Below are 18,793 nucleotides of genomic sequence, written 5' to 3'. Positions count from 1 at the left end.
GTGGATTCACAAACTGAATGTATTTTAGATATAGTGGAAGCTACTAAAAAAAAAAAGAGGAAGAGAGAGGTGAGGCGGGGGAGAAAGAAAGTTATTTGACATGTAAAAAGATCACTATAATTTAAGGAGTATTCCAAATAATGCCAGAGTTAAAGGGCATTGTCTATATTTCTTAGTGAGAGAAATAAATACTTCATAAATCTGATCAGTATGTCTATTAAAATAAAATGCACAAGCTGGACAAATATTTTATATGAATATATTTTCTGGTGATTTCCATCTTTTCTCATAGCACTGATTCTTTAGAGACTTGTCAAGATTATGGATTCACACAAGATTATGGATTTAACACAAGCATAATGTTTAAATAATTTTTTTTTTGAGACAAGGTCTCCTTGTGTAGTTCAGGCTGGCCTTGAGCTCACTATGTACTCCAGGCTGGCCTCAAATTTGTAGCGAGCCTCCTGCCTTAGCCTCTCAAATGCTGGGATTACAGGAGCAGCACTGTACCTTGCTAAATAAATATTTAAGAGATTTTTGTAAACAAAGTAACATTTTTCCTAAAAATACAGAATACCTACATCTACAAAATAGTCAACTTAGAATAAATTTCCAGGTGTGCTATTTTCCTGCTGAAGTCAAAAACTACAAATTGAACACAAGAATTGAAGTATTTCTAGTAACTTATGGGATAAGTGGACACACTTATGTAAGATTTTAGGATAAACTGGCATGCGTAATATTTTGAAAAGCAAAGCCAATAAGCAAACAAAAAAACCTGAAAGCAAATGATGAATTCAAGGTCTTTCAACAGGACCCCAAACCCTATTTTAGTCATTATTTGCTCTATAAGGATAATAATTTAAGTGAGCTAATATATGATCATCACAATAGGGCTTAATTTTCTAACAATGTCATCTGTCTGCATAAAGATGAGAGGAAGCAACTACAATACCAAACCACAACAGCTTTTAAATTTAATTCTGATTTATAAACCAGAATTAGAATATATATGATGCTTTGCCAAATTTATATACAAACACTTCATATACACATATATGAATTTGACAAAGAATAAGCGAACAAAGATGCAAAGATATAAAACACCACTGACAATATTACTGAACTGGACTGTTCTTTGCAGTTAGCTTATTGTTTGCCTTTATTTTCCTCAAGTGGTTTCCAAACTTAAGGTGACCAAATACTTGGAAGTCCGGACGCCCTCCACAGACCATCCTGAGTTACCGATGCATTTAATCCCAACATAAAATTATACTAGCTATAGGGACAATTTTACCACCAAATGATACGATTTCATTATGGTTTCTACAGCTCAAAAATAGTACTACCGTAAAGATTTATTAGACCACATTTCATAGCAGGATAATAAATAACACAATCTGAATCAAGCCATCTAGCAAGGCATGATTCAGAGACAAATTGCTGAGACAACTGCTCAAGTTTAATTTCCTGCTGTTCCCTCTACTTTGCTTTTACCTGGCCTTAGCTCCTAGATCTGCTCTCTTGAATCCTGTTCATCGAACTTGGCCCCATAGCATCTGAACCTTGAGTCCTCCCTGTGAATATGGTGTTAGCGCACTCCAGTAGCTCTGCAGTCTATTTCAGTGAAGCAAGGGGATTGAGGTATTCGAGATACTGCCACCATATAATTTTGAGGTACAGTGCCCTCTCATAGGTAGTTTCAGAAATGTATATACTTGATGAGAATTCCTTTTTTTTTTTTTTAGGTGGGATTTTGAGACTTACCTTTTCCAAGTATTTTTGCTCCTTTTCAAAGCCCTGGTTCCTTAGAAACTGCTGCATGACCCCTGCGCTGTGCTCTGGATGTTTGTGTTCCCCCAACTTCACATGCTGAAGTCTAATTACCACTGTGGTACTAGGAGGTGATTACATCATGAAAGTAGACCCCTCATGAATAGAATCAGTGCCCTTACAAAAGGGACCCCAGAAAGTTGCTCTGCCTAATCCACCACGTGAGGACACAGCTAAAAGTGTCCAGCAAACACATGAACCAGGGCATGGGCACTCCCCAGACACTGACTATGCCAGCACCTTCATTGTGACTGTCCAGCTTTCAAAACTCTGAGGGATGCTTTTATTGTTTATAAGCTACCCAGTTTATGCATTCGGTTATAGTGGCACAAATGCATAAGACAAACCCCTATATTCTGGGTTATAATTATTAATAATAATAAAGTTACCTACTGAGTATTATTTGTCAGGTGTTGACACAGTTTTGAATCTTAGTAAGCCTATAAAGAGCCAATAATCCCAAAATTGTAAATAGAGATGTAGAAAAATTAGGTAATTTGCCCGCAGACGTGTGGCTATTAAGTGGCTAAATCAGGAACCCAGCCTGGACTCCTGAGTCCCATCCATGATCTCTTTGTCAGTCATCATGCTTTGCTATCACCATGGAGATCAATTTTCCGTATTATACACAGGCCTTAAGGGTTCTTTCCACCACTCTCACTTGAGATTGCTCTCACTCAGGTATCCAAAAATAAATTATTTCACTGCCACCTGCTACTAAGGGGGCGGAGCCCAAGGCTTATGCTAATCAGTAATTCTTAAAAGAATGGAAATGCATGCCTGAAAAGAATCCTGCTACACAATTACAAGTTGGCTATGGGTACAGTAACCCAGTGTTACTGCTTGGGTAGTAAATACCACAATATATTATTCAGATTTATTGAGGAATACAGTATTTCACATTTCTTGCAGACACTTCAAGTCTCTGCACTATAATTAAGCATGTGAATTTTAAAGTAAGAATGAACTATTCATAATTATTTTCCATGACCTTGAGGTCATCTTTACCAACGGTATGGTTAAGCCACACATTACAGTAGTGTTATTAACACTAATTCAACTTTCCTTGTTAAATAGTGGTTTTATATCAACAATCTAGGATAGTGTATTTATCCCATTTTCTTTGTGATTGAGTCTTGTTCAGTCTTGAGATTCTTTTAAAAACCAAATTGTTCCCATATTAAAAATAAACACAATTAAACTGCTTTAGTTTTCTAAAAGCATTATTCCCCTTCCAGATAGTATCATCCTGATGCTTCCAAATGTAAAATTTTTCAGGTAGCTGAAGTTTACATCTCTACTTATGACAGAAAATCTTTTGATGAATTTATTCTCACCTTAACTTAGCAGAGGAGCAGAAATGTATTGTTCCTTAACTCAGTTATATTAATATATATTGCGCATATATTAAGCTGTAATATAGTCACGTCTTTGGAGCTATCCTGTACAAGAAAAATATACTCATCACAATATAGTCCTTGCTTATCACAGACTTTTCCATTAGCAATAATTGCACCTTGGATAAACCTCATTGGCTACAATACTGCCACCGCACAAATGTTTTTTGGGGGGATTTCTGACTCTTTGGAGTTGACTGTGAGGCAACTTACTTCCCCTTCCACCTGATATCCTACAATTCTACCCTGCCCCCCAAATATGTTCACTGAAGTCATTACATATAATGTATGCATTATGTCAGTAAGGTTCTTCATGAGATTTGTAAGGCTCTCCAGGTAGGCTAAGACAGTTTTTCTTATATATGTTGTGGCGTCTATGTGGCCTATAGCACTTCTTAGTGTCTCTGTGGGCTTAAACAGTATTTTGATTTTTTTTTTTTTTTTTTTTTTTGGTTTTTCTCCGGTACCGGGAACCGAACTCACGACCTTGTGCTTGCCAGGCAGGTGCTTTGCCGCTGAGCTAAATCCCCAGCCCCTATTTTGATTTTTTTGTTTTCAGGTCTTCCTACCATTTCCCAACATTTATTGCTTAAAAATATTTTAGTGAAAAGTGTCTCTGAATCAAATTTTAATTTCCATAAATGTCTTGGGCAATGGCTACAAATTAACACGCAATTTCAACTGCTATTCTTTGGCAGTATGTTCAGAGAAAGGGTGACCAGATCTTCATACCAGGAATTATTAAGGGCTGCCAATGCGTTTCCTAGTGAGAAGCACTTAACTTTCCAGTGTTCATCATGATAAGAAGGTTGATAGTTCAAACAATTTATTGCTGCTTTATAGTTTACATAATTAAATGAAACGTGTTAAACTCAAGGGAATTTTAATAGGTTACTTGCAATTGTTATTGCAGGCAACAACTTGTACATGATTTTATTTCCAAATCCACAAAAAACAAATTTTATACAAATCAGCACTGTAAAAATGTCAATTACAGCCCCAGAGGCTTTGCTGGCAGAGTAATTGTCTAAATTCTAGGATATGGGAAACAGGTTTTTTTTCTGGATTCGTTTTTTTTTTTTTTTTTTTTTTTTTTTTTTTTTTTTTTTTTTTTTTTTTTTTTTTACAAAAAATTTACAAGTGAAATGTTACTACGAAAGTTTTTATAAGGAATTTTTGCAAAACATTTACATTTTACCATCAACTATTTCTGTTTTAAAATCATTATGTAGATTTAATACCCTATGCTGCACATCAATTTATGTGGGATGACAACTTGGTGACATGCATAAAAAAACACCACAAGGCATTAAAATGGAGACTTAAATACAAATATTGTTGCAATAAAACAGTTATAAAATTGAAAAATAGGACCTAAACATCATGCTTATCTAAGTTTGACAAATTAACTTTTTCTCCTAGATTACACACTTTTATTACTGCTCTCATGAGAGTGTGATAAATAATGACAACATCAAGTTCTAATGTAATCAGCAACACATACACAAACCTAACCAAAGAAAGTATACTATAAGAAAAAACTACTCTAACACTGGAGTTCTACCATGATAAATACATAGCTTTGCACTGATAATTACAAAAAAGAAAAGTTTTATAACGGTGGCAAAGGGAATGAACAGTGAAATGCCATTAAACAAGACTCTACTGCACATCTGTGCCCTATTACTTATAACAGCTATATCCCACTGAGTCAAATAAAGGACACTGAAATTTACGATTCTTGTAAGACAGAAAAGTGGACTCAGAATGGTATGCAGAACAGACTGTCAAAATATTTCTAATTTCAGTGGTGAAATGTGCACCTGCTAACACAAATTAATATATTTTATATGCTATAAAGCTATCCAGATTCAGTTTGATAAATTTATAATAGGCCTCATTGTTGATTAAAAAGTAACTTCCATTTCTGATGAACATACATGGATTTGCGTTAAAACTAGTTCAGGGAATAATGATGCAGAGTGCTCATACTTGGTATTAACAAGAACAAAAAGTGTCACTTGGAGGAAACATGATTAAAACATTAAGAAAGTTTCTTTGCATAAAAAAATTTATAGCACTGATTGTGTAGCATAATGATAAAATATATATTTGATGTTTCAGCTCCTATGTAATAAAATTAAAATTAACACTACCAAATTCCTCTGTACCAAACAAAACAACAAACTAATTCTGATGTTTTAAAGCCAGATACATCAGTTGTTAAGTGTACATTAAATAAAATATACAAAACAATTTACAAAATTCAACTAAAATTTAAAGACTTTGTTACAAGTCTACAAAAGCTTTAAGAAACTTGAAATTTATAACCACAGTGTAAAAATTTTTTTCCTTTAATCTCAAAGCTTTTTTATACAAACTGAAGGCACAAAAGACCTTCAGTTTTATATAACGCTACAAAGGGCTGGCCTAAAGTGTACATAGTGTAAACAGTGATCATTACAGTATTTCTCCTTCATCAAAAATACAAGAAACATCACAATTTTGGAAGCGAATTCGCATGAGTAGTACTTGTCCTGAAATAATAAAGAATGCATGAGGAAACATGGACCTATTTTCAAACAGTTCCCAAACCAATGATATTAATAAATCACAGGTAAAAATTTTAGTTCTCAAATGGTTGATTTCCTTTTATGGTTCTATGTAAATACTTACTAGAAATGAAGATTTTACTAATATTTAAGCTATTAGAATAATCCAATTTTTATCATATGAAACTTTTGGCCATCTTTCCTAATACAACCATTTTCTATAAGATCCTTGCATGAAAAATGAAATATATCTTTGTTTTTTCTTTAGTAACTATTTGACTGAAAAGTATTCTGACTTTCAAAAAATAATTTTTATTTCATAATATTGTATCTATTATACATTTGTTAGGCCGCCTAGATGTTTAGGGAAAATTCATTTACTGATAGAGCATAAACATATAAATTCCTAATTAACATTCTAACAGACTAGAAATAAAATGGGGTTGGCCAATTTTTAGTAAAGGAAAACAAAAATTATAAGATAGTTAAAATATAATTTTCTGCTGGCCTTGAAAAAGTGTGATAATTCTTTCTTTGGCTACCAAGTCAAAGCATAAAGAATTTTGCACATTGTCAACATAACTCATATTTACAGATATGAAACTACAAAACGATTTATAATCTATGCAAATATTTCCAATATAAACATTTAAAATGAAATGTGGTTCAACCTAGGGTTAGGAATATAATCAGTCCTAACTTTAAAACATTGCATGTTAAGTTGCTTCATTTTTCTTTCTGAAGCTATTATGTGTTTTAACTATTTTTCCCCCCACCATTTTCCTAAATTTTCAATCTAAAAATTTAACCTAAGATTTAGCTCTAAGTTCCTCTTTTGTCTCCAAAATGGAGAAAGTAATTGGATTTCACTGATTGTCTGAATACACACTACTATAATGTAGTGGTAATAAAGATCTGAGGTGCATCTCAGATTATTGTGTTGGAACTTACCTAATTTAATGTTTGAAGAATTTCTAATATTTAGAAAAGACGGCCAAAACTATTTTGAGTTGATTATCCAAAAATCAAGCTGAGGAAATATAGTATTATCCTTATCTTCAGTTAACAGTTTTCTGTCTATAGAGTAAAGGAAATATATGTAAATTATTATTGACTGAATTTGTAACAAAGTACTTTCAAAGAAAATAAGTCCAATTAAGGTCCAGCCTGCAAACTACTGAGGTCTGTCTTTTTAAACACATTAACACATGATGTTAAGAGAGAGGAGGGTTCCGTTTAAACGTTATGTGATATATTTCCAAATAACTACAATTTATACCATGAAGGAAATACTTTTCTATCTGTTTCCAGTATAACAGTTTGCTTTTTGTATTTTTAAAAATCTCAACACTTAAGGTGTTGAACCAAAACCCTGAAATACTTGAAAGAAGCCAAGAATGAAATCATGATTTCCTACTCTGTAATCCACTTAACCAGCCCGTTTCCAGATTTTCAAAGGTGTGTAAACTTAAGTGCAGCACTAGAGGTCTCTGTTATAAATAGCTTTTCAAAATTCTTCCATGTTGGTTGAAACACTGGGAGTTGCTGGGTTCGAATCTTGAGAAATGGCTGCGACGGTGACAATTCTTGGGGAGCCAAGCACCTCTGTAACCGATGAGTCCAGTTCCCCCGAGGTAACAATGGCAAGAGCTGTCCCACCTCCTTTCTTATTCTGGTGCGTTTTGACATGTTTGGAAAGGTGATCACTCCGCATAAATCTTTTAGAACATTCTGGGCATTCGAATCTCTTTTCACCTATAAGAAAAACAGGTGAATTTGTACACATTTTACTTAAATAAAATTGTAGTATTTAATACTTTCTCTTCTGGTCATGCTATAATTTTTGCATGGTGTGAAATTTTTCTGTATTTTGATCAGATGCACAGTATTTTTTTTTTCTTTATTCAAAGTACTATCAAATAAGCTGTGCAGGACAAGAGATAAACCATGTGAATGAGAATAAAAGGAGTTAAAGACTTACTTCTCTTATGGAGTAGAAATAAAAGCTCAAGCAGGTAAAATAACCATTCTGGGCCTCAGTTTCTGTGTCCACAAAAATACAATGGCTTCCAACATTATGATTTTAAAGATCTCTATCAGGCATGACAATATATAATGCTCAACACTCATGTCTGTTCTCTAAACCTGTTACTTGGGTTACATAGTTTTAATCCCCAGAAGTATGAGATGTCTTCAAACTGTTTTAAATGAAAAATTTAATGGTGTAGTGAGTTTTCACAAGGTAAAAATAATGAGAGGCAGGAACATACCACATTTCAAATGAAATAGTTTTTAGGTCTCACAGACTAAAACCGTTATTTTCTGCTATACAAAGTGATCCTTAAATATACTCTCTACAAAATGTAAGTGCTAGTGGAATTACTTTTATGTTTTCCAATAAAAACTAACTATAGAGTCTGCCAAAAAATGGTACATACACTTCAAGAAAAGACAAATAGCATGATGTGTTTTCAACAGATGGTGTTACCCTCATATGGCGGACCCTAGAGGATGCTGTATATCGCAGAAAACCCGCTACACTGCTGGCCCTTACAGAAACTGCATGTGTAGCAATCTTAATGATCAAGGTGACCCCAAGGGGCAATCTGCTGTACTAATAAATGTCTGGAAGCTAATGGTCACTACTTTGAGCACGTCTTGTAACTAAAGAGGATAAAGTAACTTGTATTAATCTCATGATGTCTCAATAAATTTAGTATTAAAATATTTACACGAATTTTTCTTTTCCTGAAGAGTATATATAGCTTTATGGTGAACTCTGTATATGTTAACTAGAAAAGAAAAAAAGGTCACTTTATTTCTGCATACAATGGATGAGACACATGAAAATTTGGTTAATTGGCACATCCTGATGTTCAAATGGTTAAGTATTGCAGATTTACCCTTCTGAAATTTTTATTTATGGGGATGAAATGATGTTTTTCCAGTTTGACAGTGATACTTGGATAAGAAAAAAATTTAGTTTGTTTGACTTCTTAGCCTTGCCTTTGAAGTACCTAGAGAAAATCTATGAAGTACCTAGAGAAAACCATATCAGGTTTTCCCCTTTTATTTGCTAAAGAATCAGACAACTTATTAATATTAGAGCAAGATTAAAGGCACCTGATTTACAGTCTAGGCTCTTTTTTATACTATACTGGCACACTGTAATGAGACACTGCTTTATTTTATAGCAATAAAAGTTGTGATTTATCAAATCAGGTGGGGATGACCTAAAAAGAACATGGATCATTCTGTACATAGCTGGAGATCAACTGGTACACGGTGGCCTCAACAAATATTTATTAGTTGTGATGTTCATAAACTTAGTTGTTTTTCTGACCAACATCTACAGAGTATCTACAGTGTGCCACAAGTGGTGATATGAAAAACGAACACGTGAGTCTCTGACTTTAAGAAGTCCCCATTCTCTTGAGACGTTTAATGCAACTATGTACTGCAGAGTTGTAAGTCCCAATTAAGAAACGAAGAAGTAATAGTTCCTAGCTACTGAGTAGCAAACCACAAGATGAATGAGAACTAAAGGTGACATGGCTAGTATGGCTAGTGTGTGGACTTCCTAGCCTGTCTACCTATTAAGTGGTGTGGGTATTCCATTAATTTCAAGCAATTAAAGCTGACAAGAATCTCAAATATGTGCTGCTTAGCTTTTTGGCTAAGATCAAGTGAAGAATCTCAAATATGCAAATTATGTTAATACAATTATACTTTCATTAGAGGAATTATTCATTTCAGTTCTTTATCCTTTTCTACAGTGAAGTTCTGTTTTCTGTTGTGTCAGATAATTTCTAAATTTCGCACCTAGCGTAAGCATGATCAGTATACCTCAAGGATGTAAAGACTATATATAATATCTTTTAATAACTTCTAAATACATGAATACTTTTTATAATTAATGCTTTTAGTTATCAAAACTATTTGTATTTGTTACAGTGGTAGGTGGAATGTCCAGACAAAAATGCCCATGTTCCAACCCCTGGAAGTTATAACCATGTTACATAGTAACAGGGACTTTCGAGATTTAACTAAGGTCATGGAGTTTAACACAGGAAAACTATTTTGACCTGGGCGGGCTCAATCTAATCACATGAGCTGTTCAAAGCAAACAGCTTCCTTTAGCTGATGTCAAAGAGGTTAGAAGTGAGAGGGCCCTGACGTGAGTTGCTGCAGGTCACATGGCAAATCTGACAAGAACATGAGCAGCCTCTAAGAGCAAACAATGGCCCCTGGTGACAGCCAGCAAAGAATGGGGACCCAAGTTCTGCAACAGCTGAGCTTAACTGATGATGTAAATGAATCTGGAAGCAGGTTCTTCTGCACAGCCTTCAGGAAGGAAGCCTGGCTGATACCATAAGCACTACACTTCGGCTGAACCTACTGGACTTGTGACCTAATGAACTATGAGATAATGTTAAAGGTGTGTAAAATATTTTAAAGCCACTGAATTTGCAGTGTTCTTTTCAACTTTGCTGATTTATAAAAATGGCTAAGTATTTTGCCAAATATTTACTATTTAAATGATCATATATTTTTCTTTTTCCATTAGTTACATGGTGAATTACTGCTCAAGTGATTTTCAATTGTTCAAACAGCCTTTTATTTCTAGAATAAACTCTACTTAGTTCTGATGCATTAGCCTATTCATGTACTGCTAGACTTGGTTTGCTAATCCTTTGCTGCAAATGTTGACACCTAGACTTATGATATTGATCTACAACATTTTTCTATACTCCTAGTAATGTATCTGCTGCCTGCTTCGTATGATAGAGGCTGAGAAACGTTTCTTCTTTATTGATTTTTAGAAAGAGGCTGTGTATAACTGATATTATTTCTCCCTTAATTGGTATAACTTAACAAATGCAATCATTTAGGTCCAGTTTTCTTTGATGAAAGTTTTAAACTACAAACCCATTTTATCCAAAAGCTGTAGGGCTATTCATGTTACCTATTTCTTCTTAAGCTTTGGTAGTTTCTGTCTTTTAAGGAGTTGATCCACAAATCTAGGGAGTAGATTGTATACATAACATTCCTTTACTAGTCATTTAATGTCTACATGGTCTTTGCTGATAGAGATAAATTTCTGTGGCCAGTCTGGCAAGAGGACTTAGCAATTTTACCTTTTCAGCAAACCAGAGTTTGCTTTCATTTTTTTTTTTCTATTGTTTTATTTTCAATTATTTCTCAGTTTCCTGTTTTTAGATTTAACTTGCTTTTCATTTTCTAGCTTCCTAATGTGAAAGCTTACCACAATATGGACTAAAGACTTTTCTTTTTTTTAACCAGTAAAGGGAGTTAACATTAAAAATTCACCCTTGCTGGGTTTGGTGGCGCACACCTGTAATCTCACCACTCAGGAGGCTGAGGCAGGAAGATCTTAGCAAATCCAGGCCAGCCTGGGCTACATAGTGAGTTTAAGGCCAGCTTGAACTACAAAGAGCCTGTCTCAAACAACTCCCCAATTCACTCTGAGCACTGCATTACATACATATTATTTTTAAATATTATTTTCTGTTAAAAATATTTTTAATTTTCCTTTAAATTTCCTCCTGACCCAGGGGTTCAGAAATATGCTGTTTAATTTCCAAGTGTTTGGAAGTTACTAGTTATTTTTGTTAAATTTGATTTCTAGTTTAATACAACTATGATCTGAGAACATGCTTTGTATGATTTCGAAATTCTTTTTAGTTTATTCAGGTGTGTTTCAAAGCCAGAATACTGTCTTCCTTTATGAGTTTTCATGTATTCTTTAAATACATAGTCAGCTGGAATATAATTTAAAGTAAGCTTTTATGTTTATAGTATATAGCTAGCTCTTTTAAAAAGAAATGCCATCTGACATTTGCTCCCTTTTAATTAGATGGTTAGACCATTTATATTTGATATAAATATTGACTTGACTAGAGTTAAATGTATCATCTTATTATCTGTTTTTTACTCTTGTTTTCTCTCTCTCCTTTTTTGGATTTGAATATTGTTTAATACTCTAATTCACAGAATGGATTCTATAATAATTTATGGATGACTAATATATTAGAATTACATTTTACTTTAAAGTCTTTTATTGTTTGCTCTGCCTTCCTTGAAGTCTCTCTTTAGTAAGATTTACTTTTAGGATGAAGAACTTCCTTGACATTTCTTTTTCTAAATCTTTCATTTGAAAATATCTTTATTTTGCTGTTGTTACTCAGGGTATTTTCACTGGATATAAAATTTTGAGCTAAAAGTTCTTTTCTTTTTCTGGCCTCCATTGTTTCTAAGGAAAGATTTGCCATAAATCAAATTTTTATTCCCCTGTTTGTGTCATCTTCTTTGGGGTCCTTTCAAGATTTTTTTGTTTTTCTTTTGTTTTTAACAGATGATGATATATCTGGGCATTGTTTTCTTTAGTTCCTGTTTTGAGATTGAGTGAGCTTCCTGAATCTATAATTTATACCCAAGATGAGAAATACTGTATCTTTTTATAGCTATTACATATTTTTTAATCTCAGCCATTATATGTTCACATTTTTCCTACATCAATCTCTTTTTCCTTTCTTTCTGGAAGACTGATGACTCATTTTAGATATTTCACTATATTCCACAGGTACCTGAGGTCAATCAGTATTCTGGCTTTGAAACACACCTGAATAAACTAAAAAGAATTTTGAAATCATACAAAGCATGCAACCTTTTTCCCCTCTTTTTTAGACTTAATAATTTCTAGTGCTCAATCTTTAAACTCATGATACATTCCTCTGGCTACTGAGCATATGATGAAAATTTTACTTTGACTATTATATTTTTTTCCATATAGCTAGGTTTTTCATTTGTTTTTTGAGACAGGATCTCACAAGTTCAGCTTGGCCTTGAACTCACTATGTAGTCCAACTCATTAGGTTGGCCTCAAATTAGCAGTGATCCTTCTGCCTCAGCCTCCTGAGTGCTGGGATTACAGGTATGCGCCACCACGCCTGACCCATTTAGCTATTTTTTACAGTTTCAATTTCTCATTCCTGTTTTTCCATTTACTTCAACCATGTTCATCTCTGTACACGAACCCTGGTTGTAACAGATTTAATATTTTTGCTAAATCAGAAAATCTGGATTATCATATCCTAATGTTAACTAATGTTGCCTTCTCTTTTGAGAAATATGTCATTTTTACTTGTTTCATAGTATGTTAAGTAATTCTGAATTGTCCCTGGACATTCTGGATATCACACTGCAGTAAAAGCAACCAAGCCATTAAGGTTGAGAATAGATGTTTCATCTTGCTTTCACTGAATTTGACTTTCAACATTGTTTTCCAGGATTTGCTATCTTGTCTTGTCTTTCTACGTAGCATAGGATGAAAATTAGGTTTATAAAATAGTTCACTTCTTTAGACCTTCATTTTATTTTTTTTGTATCTGACATATGTATGCACAGTTCAGAGTTCAGGCCTGAACTTCATTTGCTCCACACATAGAATTAGTGATCAGCTTTTATCTCTCTCCCCAAGACTTCCTTTTGTGTTTTCTAATCCACAGTGGACCCTTTTTACGGTTCCTACTGCCTGCAAGCCCAGTTTCTCTGGGGTCTCCTGTACTATTCTGCGTACATACTGTTAATAGGACCACTTTCAGAGTAAAAGTAGCATGGGACAAAAATAGTGGTGATTCCCCTCAGACTCAGTGGTAAACAAAGACCCCATTTTCTGGATCCTTTAGTCACAGATCTGAATATTACTGAGCCTTTTTGGTACCTATGAAGCCACTACTGCAGTGCAATCTTCAAGTGGGACTGTCTTAAAAGCTCTGGGGACTTCTTCTTACTTGGGTTGGATACCAATTCTTTCTCCTCGTGTTTGCTACCTGTACCTGCCATTCAGCAATTGCAGGGTCACACCAGAAGACAACAAGGGAGCAACTAACCCATGTTGTACAATGTTACTAAACTGTGACTTCACTTCTCAATAGCCTGTGATTGTTTACCTTTCATTTAGACGCTCAAGAAAATGAATTCTCTCCAGAGATTTAGTGTAACCAATGGGACTGTCAGGTTATAGACCATTTGATCCATTTTGGCTGACAGTGAACTGTGGGGCAATAGTTCAGAGCACTTGCAATATTCACTCAAGGATTTATATGAAGAAAGGCAAAGTCAACATAACTGACTGAGTCCCTGGTATCATCTACTCGGATCCCATTTTCCTTACCTTGTGAAAAACACTACTTTTGTTCCCAATCTATTTCCTTTACATTGAAGTTTATAATTACTGATTAATTACAAACACATAATTTTTATGAAATTTTTTCTTGAACAGCACACTTTAAGACATCATATATTATGAAAAAACTCATATTCCTTTACACAGAAGTGTTCAGGAGCTCTTTTGGACTATTGTAGGCAATGGAAAAGTAGTGGTATTTTAAATACGTAGAATCCCTCTAACATTGTCGGAAATTATCCCTAGATTGCCAGTTGCTCAGTAGATGAATAGCAAGTAAAATAGGGAGTGAACAAAATACAGTAGTACCTTGGATCACAAATGCTTCTGGCTGCAAACAATTTGGTTCTCAAAAGTGTTCAACAAAATTTGCTTCCATTCACACTGGGTCACAAACACAACTGTGGCCACCTTCCCCCACAAAACAGAAACAGGGCCATATTCCCCCAAATTGTAAAACTAGTGCAGTTCATGAACAGAGGTACCACTTTATCTACAAAATATTCATAAACTGTATTAATATACAAACACACTGATATGTACACCCTTATAGACAATGTTCACTTAGTTACATAACTGTAATATTTCCCAGTTAACAGGCAAAGTAAATGTAAAACTTTAAGGTTTATGACAGCAGCATTATTGACAGTAATGTGATCATACCTGTTAATTTCTTCTCCCCACTGAGACACTCACTAAAATAACAATAAAGTGGAACAAAGATAAGCCTATAGTAACAAAAAGAGGAGGAAAGGAAGTCAACAAAATAATGACCACATTTACATTTGTGGAAACCATATTTACATTTGTGGAAACCACAAATTTGTGGAGACCACATTTACATTTGTGGAAACCAGAAAAGGGATTCTCAAAGAAGAGGATATATTCTATAAGAGAACTGATTTGTTTCTGCAGAGACCTGTAAATATTGGGACTCAAAATGATGAAAGGGACACAGAAAAAATTAAAGAAAATTAAAGTCTACACAGAATATACTTCTATTATCAAAACAAGGGGGAAAATATTTGAAGATCTGTATTTAAAGAAATGGAGTCCCACAGATATTAGGCATCTTCCCATGTAACATACTGCCCCACCCAACTGCCTTAAAATGAAAGCTACCAGCTCATAATAAATTTTTAAAATCTTTCACTTAAATATTTTCATCAATCATCAACAACTTGAACAAAAAACAAGTACCCTGGACAGCTCAGGAGAATCTGTACAAGCCAGATACAGACAGAAAACTACATCAGAGCAAACATGAATATGAAAAAAAAAATTCTAGATGAAAACCAGGTATGCTCAGCAAATGCCTCATCCATACCGTGAGAACAGCATTCAGTAAGAAAGAAACAATGAAAAGCATTCTTGGAAATAAAGAACAGAAATATCTGATGACAGAGTTAAGGAATCTCACAGAAAACAAAGAAAAGTGACAAAGGAGTTAACAGAAATGCTGTAAGACATTAAAAAAAATCTAGCTAGGGAGTCCAACATAGGTTTACCAACAGCCCAGAAAGGATATAGAAAAAAAAGGGAAAATAAGTGAAGATAGAGATTACTCACTCAGTTAAAAGTTCAATAGTTATCAAATGAACCTATACCTTGTTACACTGTTATGGAATTAATAGAGTACCCAAGGTTAGAAGAAACTTCTTGTTGAGACACAGGATGGGGCCAGGCGTGGTGGCGCACGCCTGTAATCCCAGCACTCGGGAGGCTGAGGCAGGAGGATCCTTGTGAGTATGAGACCAGCCTGGGCTACAAAGTGAGCTCAAGGTCAGCCTAAACTGCATAGCGAGAACCTATCTCAAAAATACAAAAAAATAAAGATAAAAAGAGGATGGGTGCATATTGCAAGGACAGAGGAGGCAACCTGAAAGAGCTTCCAAAGGCCAAAAGATGGAACAATCTGGGCAAGAAAATAAATGACAGTATAGGATTCCAAAGGATAAAATAAATACTACTCAAGAACGCAAACTAGTGCAAATAAATTACTAAACAAAGAAACTGAGCAAAAGAACAATTAGGGAAGAAAGCATAACTTTCTTCCAGGAGAATCCCCATTAAAAGCTATATAAGAAATGAAAGAAATAGAGACATTTAGAATCCTACAATAGTAACAGCTATAGGCAAGGTCTACTAATGGATGCTATAAAAGTGAACCTTAATATTTTTTTAAAAGAGAAATAGTATATTTGCATACAGTCACAAAATATTCCCCCAAATTTCAACATATTTGATTACTGTGATTGTTTTAACATATGTTCACAAATTCTTTTTATAATCACCGCCCCCCAGGGTGATGTTAATTCTCTTCCCCCGAGAATAGACTGAACTTGAAGAACTGCTTCCAACCAACAGAATATGGAAAGAAAAAACCAGTAGCTTTCGTCACTGGCCCACACTGTGTTAGCCAAATCATCAAGATTAGTAAGACATATTCACACCAGTCCCCTCCCCATATGATACAATGAGAAAGGCACTAACACCTTTGATATAATTTCTTAGTAATTCATACCTTCAGTGTAAGGATGAGAAAACATTAGGTGAATCCAAAATAAGGAACATTCTATAAAATACCAAATCCAGTACTTGTTAAGTGTCAAGATAATAAAAGATAAAAGAAACACATTGCAGAGGCCTAAGGAGCCATGACAAATAAATGCAATGTGCTATTCTAGATTTAACCCAGCACAGAAAAAGCAAATCTGTTGTTTAATTAATAGTACTGTAATGATGCTAATTTCACAGTTTTTGAAAGTTACTGTGGTTATATAACAATTTAGCATTAAGGGAAGCTTGGTAAAGGGCATATGAGAACTATACAGTCTTTGTAAACTTTTCTGTTAAGAGTAAATTTATTTCAAAATGAAAGCAATAAATATGCCTGTAGGGGAGAAAATAAAGTCACCTATAAACACCCAAGAGAATAAAACAGATTTGTCATTGGTAAAATAAATGCAGGAAGACAAAAAAGCAATGCAATTAAAATAATTTGCAATCTAGAATCAGCCAATCAAATTAAGTCAAAAAATTAAAGAAGTTTTGAGATGAATTTCTTTTCTTTTTTTTTTTTTTTTTCCTTAATGAAAATGGACAAGAAAAGCCTCCAGATTGTAGTTGTAAGAATCAGAGCATGGCCAAACAGAAACACGGACAGCTCTGGCATAAGGAGAACTTGCATGGAGTTTATACTAATCTTGAAACTGTGAACTACCGGAGGTGATAAAGTTAGATGATACTAGGAAAAAATAAAATAAATTAGAAACTCCCACAAAAAACTAAAAACCATGTAAGAAAGGAAATGTAATGATAGTACCTACATAGCTATATGCAATTATTTACTAATTTTCAATTTTAGTATTAACTAAGCTATAAAACAGATTAGTGCTTACTGAAGATAATAAGCATTTTAACTTCAAGAGAAAGGGAAAGGAAACGTGTCACAGAAGAGGAAAAAACGATGAAACTTTATTATTATTATTATTGTTATTATGATGATGATGTAGTGAATCAGGAAGTAATATTTGGCCTGAAGTTTTATAAAGCAATCAGTGTCTTTGAATTGCACAATAGAAGGTAAATTTTCAACTCTTGATGCAAGAAGTCATAGTGACTAATACTGACCTATCAAGGAGGAGTAATAGACTCCTAACAGTAATAGTAATATTATTTAGCTATATGGCATCATCACAGGAAAAACAAAAGTACAAAATAGTTCAATGGTTAACACTGATTTTCTCTGGGCAAAAAAACAGGGGTAACAAAGAAGGTCTCTTACACTGTAAGCTCTCCTGTAAGATCTGATTTCTAAATGCTATGTACATCACTCTGAAAACCTAAATTTTTTTCCCAAAAAGTAACCATTATTTTTAGCAGTGAATGAAGCTAACTCATTTATTCACATTAAGTCAGTGTGTTTCTACTGACAGTAATGGTTAGGACACTTAGTATAAATAGTTCTTGCCATGAATGGCCAAGACTATCAATTTAATATACCCTATGGTAATGAATACTTTTTCCAAGTTTTTTAATACCATTTTAAACAAATTTAATGAACACTAAAAAGTAACTATGCTGAATTCCTTGAAAATAGCATTTAAAAATATGCTGATATTAAGCTTAATATTTCTCAGTGCTGACATGTTTTGTTTGGGGGCAGTGCTGGGGACAGAAGTCAGAACTTGGTGCATGCTAAAAAGCAAGTGCTCTACCACTGAGCTACATCCCGAGATCCTAACATATTTAAACAATTTTGTGCAGGAAGCATTCAAGATGTTTGTACCAATGAACAAATTTAAGTATACTTTCTGAATTATCAAGCCATTACACGATAATGGTTATTAAAAAGAAGACAGTCATTAAACTATTAAAATTGGGTTCTGAAGCGTATGTACATATAAACTCAAGTAAATTTATTTTGTGTATTTATATGAGCGTGGGCATATGATACAGAGGAACTTTACAAACTAATCATTCTTAGACGAAATGATGCAACCACAATGTGAAGTTTCAAAGCAAACAGAGTGGCAATTTTTGTTGGCTTCCCTAACTTGTCCCACTGCTGATCCAGGAAGAACACACTGCACTCTCCTACAGAATATTTTTCTAGAACAGACACAGTGTTGTCCTGGAATTAATTTTTAACCAGATTATATATGACAATGTCAAAAGGTAAGGTGGAATTAGAAACTCCATGCAATACCATAGAGAAAGGTTTTAAAATTTTTTTAAAAATTAAAATTCATAGCTTTAATATCAACTCTTACAGAGACTGAATCAATATACTAATATTC

The 18,793-nt window shown here is 34.0% G+C and overlaps 1 protein-coding gene across 2 annotated transcripts in view; it reads right to left on the bottom strand.

Moving 5' to 3' along the window:
- Window positions 1-5,342: 5,342 nt before the first annotated feature.
- The window catches only part of Sp4 (Sp4 transcription factor), a 60,260-nt gene continuing 46,809 nt past the window's right edge, over window positions 5,343-18,793 (bottom strand). For both annotated transcript variants that reach the window (XM_005377368.2, XM_005377370.2), the window contains exon 6: window positions 5,343-7,537. In XM_005377368.2, the coding sequence (XP_005377425.1) occupies window positions 7,290-7,537 (248 nt within the window). In that variant the 3' untranslated portion in view covers window positions 5,343-7,289. The remainder of the gene's footprint in view (window positions 7,538-18,793) is intronic.

Source organism: Chinchilla lanigera, unplaced genomic scaffold, assembly GCF_000276665.1.
Source record: "Chinchilla lanigera isolate Chin_1 unplaced genomic scaffold, ChiLan1.0 scaffold00009, whole genome shotgun sequence".
Taxonomy (NCBI): Eukaryota; Metazoa; Chordata; class Mammalia; order Rodentia; family Chinchillidae; genus Chinchilla; species Chinchilla lanigera.
The sequence above is the reverse complement of the archived record's forward strand: the minus strand, read 5'-3'. Positions and strand labels throughout refer to the sequence as shown.